We start from the raw sequence: 4,939 nt of genomic DNA on the forward strand, positions 1-4,939 counted from the left end.
GTGTCTTCAAGGTCCTATTCTACATAGCTGGTCTAAAAAATACCCTTCTCATTTAAAACACATACACACACACCTACACACACACATACACACATTGTAACCAAGAGCTTTTGGACTCAAAATACTTTGATCTAAAGGTATGTTTCTTACCTAGGCATTTTAGGTACAGAATTAGGGAAATAGAAATAATGGTGCTTGTGGGGGTGTTGGTGAGGAATGGGGGGACATGAGTCACAAGCCCCCTAAAATCACCCTACAAGGTAACAACTTATTCCATCAAGGCCAAAGTCAGCACCATTTCTTTCTAGGTGAATGATAATCTGCAAAAATCTTTCAAACTATTCACTTTTTCTGGCTCCCTCCATTCCTTGGAGAGGTGGGTAACAATGGGTGCAGAAGGGTGTATATACTAGCAAATGGAGTCACTTTGTTGTTTGGTTTTGCTTGCCTGCTTTTCTTTGTTGTAAGGTGAGGCTCATTGGGGGTGGGTGGGCAGGTGCAGTGAATTCAGAAATGGTTGTGATGTAAGAATAAAAGGCATCACTAAAACCTTGAATAAACATATGCTTGTAAAGTCATTCAAAAGACAGATTTTTTTAACAAGCCACATTTTATTGTACCAATTTCACACAGTAAAAATAAATGGAAAGCAGACATGTCTAAATTCTCTTACTGATTCTCTTGCAGACAACATCACCCAAGGTAAAGGTCTGAAAGCCAAGAAGAAATCCAGTGTTAATCTTTCCTGGAATGTCTTGCAGTATATCAGCATGTGATACCCATCAATGACTCTTGTATGTTAGATATACTAGAGATAGGTTTGGCAATCTTTCTGGGTTTTTGTTTGGATTGTCCATGCCTCCTGAGGGAACCCTGGGGAGGGCTGTCTTTGGGGTCTTCGAGGGCCCCATTTAAAAATATAAATATTCCCAGCAAGGTTCACAGTGTAAGGATGACAGAGATGCCAGCTGGAAAAGGGTTTAATGCCTGAAGGGGGATTAGCAGGAATGGGTAGAGGATTAGGTGACTGGGGGTGAAGGGATGATAGGATCATGGATTTTTAGCTGAAAGGAGCTTAGGGGTCACCCACCCAACTCCCTGGGAGTCTGCCATAAAGGTTACATGCTTCTTTACTCAGGGTGTTGGGCAATACCTCCTCCCCTTCCCTCCTCCATCCCTGCTGTCCTCCATGTTTTTCTCTCCTCCCCTCTTTTCTCCCTCTTCTCTACTGTCCTCCATCCCCTCACCTGTCTTTCCCTCATCCCCTCTTCCCTCCTCTTTGAGAGCAGGCACTGCCTCCCTTATTCTATTGGCAGCCCCAGTACTTGACACCTAGTATGTTCTCCAAATGCTTTTTGGATCCATCCCCCACAACCAAGCAGGAAGAGAAACACCTGATCACTTACAGTGGTGAGTATATCTCCATTCAGTTCAGTGACAGACTTCATTGCTTTCAAAATTGTTACCAGCTTGTTACCTCCTTCTAGATTCACTACACCCTGTAGGGAGACAGAAGAGTTAGCTCTGGCAAGCCCTAGGGATTGGGGGTGAGCCAGGGATGCACTGGTAAATGTGCAACAACTGGTTTTCTGGAGGGAAAAAATGTACACACAAATTTCCATTATAATCTGTAGTATTAACATTTGAGTATTTTTTGCAGTGTTAACACTTTCTCCATCACTTTAAAGTAGGCAATCAATAAAACAATAAATCAGTCCTTGATTTGTAGTTTCTATTTTCTGAGGGGTAAATGCTCACACTTAAAATTTAACAATGCTGGCGCTCTCCTGCCGGTTTCAGCTGGCTCCAGCACACCCCTCGAGTAAGTGCCAAGCCAGATTCCCTGCAGAACTTCTTGTTTCTATACTTCACTGGCTGGATTGTTTTCTAGTTCTCTTAGCCCTTTTCTTTCTTTTCCTCCTCTCCCCTTCTCTTCCTTTTGCTGTCTGTGAGTCAGTCAATAAATATTTATTAACCGTCTGAGATGTGTCACATTGTACTAAGTACTGAAGACAGTCCCTGCCCTCAAGGAGCTTACAATCTAACCGGGGAAACAATAAGCAAACAGGTACAAACAAGTCATAGACTGGATAAGTGAGAAATAATTAACAGAGGGAAGGCCCTAGAACTAAGCGGTTGGGGAAAGTTGTTGTCTTTTTTTTTCAGCCAAAGACAAGGTTGATTGAAGATTCGCCATATACAGTTTTTAAGGAAGCTGAGCATCTGTGGGTTATTGGCTATATGTGAAAATCTGCGCTGTTGGGGAAGGTTTCTTGTAGAAGAGTGGGGGGAGATTACAGTTGGGACTTTAAGGAAGCCAGCAGAGTCAGCAGTCTGAGCGGAGGAGTGAGAGCATTCCAGACATGGGGGATAGACAGGGAGAATGCTGGAGCTGAGAGATGGAGGGTCTCGTTTCATGAACAGCTGGGAAGCCAGGGTCACTGGATGGCAGAGTATGTATCAGGGAGTAAGGTGTGAGAAGACTGAAAATGTAGGAGGGGGCTGGGTTATGAAGGAGACAAGTCAGCTACTGAACACAGCCAGCATGGGCTGGAGGCACTGCTTCCTGGCTGGTCCTCTATACCATATTCCACCAGACTGCTTTTCATCTAATCTACCTATCTTGCAACACGTTGGCCAACAGAGATATGTTTGTGTCTTATCTCCCTAGCAGGCTGCTAGCTTACTCCAGGGGGTTATGGACCAAGTTTTAGCTAATTTTTGCATCTCCTCCAGGGCTTAGCCCAGAGGCTAATACGCGGCACCTTAATGAATACCATGCCCCTAAATTGAATTAACTTATATTCTTACCTTGACCTTTCCTCCAGTGGGAGTGGTCAGCTCACACTCCTCCCCCAGGGTGAATTCGTTCACCTGGATTTGGTTATCGTTGTTAACGATGAACTTGAAGTGATTTCCATTTTGTACAATTTCGATCATTCCCCTGGTATCCTTTCTCTTCTGTATGATGTCATCAGGTAGACCTAGTTCATACAACAGACATTCAGACCTAGAAGGCATCTAAGAGCCAAAGGATCTCATTTGGGTCTCCTGACAGCCCTGGGAGGTAGGGAGTATTATTATCCCCATTTTCCAGATGAGGAAGCCAACATTGAGAGCAGTGAGATGATGCAATCCATGTCACCGAATGTATTAAGAGCAGAGCCAAGGCTCACATTCAGATCTGACTCCTCATTCTGTTGTTCTTCACCCTGAGACCCAACCCAGGCTCCCGAATGCCTGCCCAGAGCCTCACTAGTTGGATTATTTCACTTGCTGCAGATTCCCTGTTAGTATTTTAAGTTCATCCCTTCTGGCAACCACAAGTATAATGCCCCTGTCCCTTTGATCCCAACATTTGATGCCCAAAGGCTGTTTTCCTAAGCACTTACCAGCAGCCTTCAAGAAGGCTTCAAAATTCTCTTGCGACTGGAGCTGGTACTTTCCTGAGAAGTTCATGGTGGAAGGATGTTCTCTCAAAACACTGGCTTGGAGAGAAGGCGCCTGGCATGGCCCTGAGGGGCTGGTTTTATAGGGGGCTCGTTCCCTTCAAAGATTGGTCAGAGGTTATCGGTTGGATTCTGCTCAATCATTAACTCTTTGGGAGCAATGTTCAGGGAAAAAGAATAAGGTAGGCATAGGGGGAGTTAACTGGAGTACCTGGTCACTTGCTACAGGAGCAGGAGGTCATCTATCCAACTGTCCAGAGTGTCTGGGGCTGGGAGGGGAGGACAGTGCCCACTGGCATAAGGAAGGGGAAATAATGAAGTCTTTTCCATTTGTGGCAACAAGAAGAAATATCAATGTGGCACTTTTTTGTTTTTTTATTACATCGTGTTTTCTTATGCATTAGCTCATTTGTTTCTTACAATTATCCTGTAGGGTAGATGATCAAATCATAGTTGCTTCAGTTTTACAGATGAGGAAACCAAAGTTTGTCAAGGTCACACAGTGTGTATAACACTGAGCTGGGGTGGATATCGAGGGATTTCTCAGGCTCATCTTGTCATTTCTCACCTGCAGGACTTCGCATAAAACAGGGTACTGAATTTGAAGCCAGAGCTCACTACAAGAAGCTTATGTTTTACTGTGTGTGTGTGTAAGCACATGTGCTCTGATGTGTATGTGTGTGTATGTGTATAGGAGGATGGAGTATTCATTTTTATCTCTGTGTCCTCAGTATGTATCACACAGCAGACATTTAATAAATATTTGCTAAATGGAATTCAACCCGAGTTATTCTCTTATAGTTTAGGATTTTCACTTTCATTTTCTCAGATTTTACATTGACCCCTAAACTGAACTTTTTATTGTTCGGTCATTTTCAGTTGTGTGCAATTCTTTGTGACCCCAGTTCAGGGTTTTCTCGGCAAAGTTACTGGAATGGTTTGTGTTTTCCTTCTCCACTTTATTTTACAGAGAGGGAGCAATGTTGCCAATCTGGACCAGGACCAGGGACAGTGGTGAAGGGGCCACAACCTCACTGGCTTATAGACACTGGCCAGCACAGAAAGTAAAATAGAGAGGAGTCACAGGTAGAAAACCCAGATACCACCATAAGAGTCAGTCCCCTGATTGCCTGAGGTGTGTTTCATCACTGATGAAAGGTTCCTCTTTATTCTTAAAGCTGCCCTTGCTTGTCTTATGGCAGACCAAAACAGAGACAGGGAGATGGACTAGAGGGATGCAGGAATAAATGTAATTTGTCATTTGAGGGCTAAGTCAAGAGTGAGATGCTACATACAGCTACATGCTCTGGACACCATCTCATGGTCCTGTGTTAGTCCTCACATTTCTTTGTTCTCTTGGCCTTCTGACCCTGCTATCCAGACCCTCCCAATGAACGACTTTCCCCTCTATTTGGCTTCCACAATGTTCTTATCCTGGTTCTTCTGTCTTTCTGCTCCCTCCTTCTCAGTGTCCTTTCCTGACTCATCAA

At 44.1% G+C, this 4,939-nt stretch overlaps 1 protein-coding gene across 1 annotated transcript; it reads right to left on the reverse strand.

Moving 5' to 3' along the window:
• Positions 1-591: 591 nt before the first annotated feature.
• LOC110204366 (fatty acid-binding protein, liver-like) lies at positions 592-3,497 on the reverse strand. Its single transcript, XM_020980584.2, has 4 exons — positions 3,393-3,497; positions 2,812-2,984; positions 1,407-1,499; positions 592-710 (listed from the first exon to the last, which is right to left on the reverse strand). The coding sequence occupies exons 1-4, from the start codon at positions 3,457-3,459 to the stop codon at positions 660-662; spliced, it is 384 nt and encodes a 127-aa protein (XP_020836243.1). The 5' UTR covers positions 3,460-3,497; the 3' UTR covers positions 592-659.
• Positions 3,498-4,939: the final 1,442 nt, after the last annotated feature.

This window comes from Phascolarctos cinereus, unplaced genomic scaffold (assembly GCF_003287225.1).
Source record: "Phascolarctos cinereus isolate Bilbo 61053 unplaced genomic scaffold, phaCin_HiC Scaffold_307;HRSCAF=906, whole genome shotgun sequence".
Classification (NCBI taxonomy): domain Eukaryota; kingdom Metazoa; phylum Chordata; class Mammalia; order Diprotodontia; family Phascolarctidae; genus Phascolarctos; species Phascolarctos cinereus.

Bases quoted from the DNA above. Each gene is read 5' to 3' on its own strand.
- LOC110204366 (XM_020980584.2), bottom strand. From the start codon at position 3,459: ATGAACTTCTCAGGAAAGTACCAGCTCCAGTCGCAAGAGAATTTTGAA. The intron at 2,985-3,392 runs GTAAGTGCTTAG...TGTATGAACTAG, and splicing joins AGCCTTCTTGAAGGCTGCTG to GTCTACCTGATGACATCATA. The intron at 711-1,406 runs GTAAGTGATCAG...CTTGGCTTTCAG, and splicing joins ATGGAGATATACTCACCACT to ACCTTTACCTTGGGTGATGT.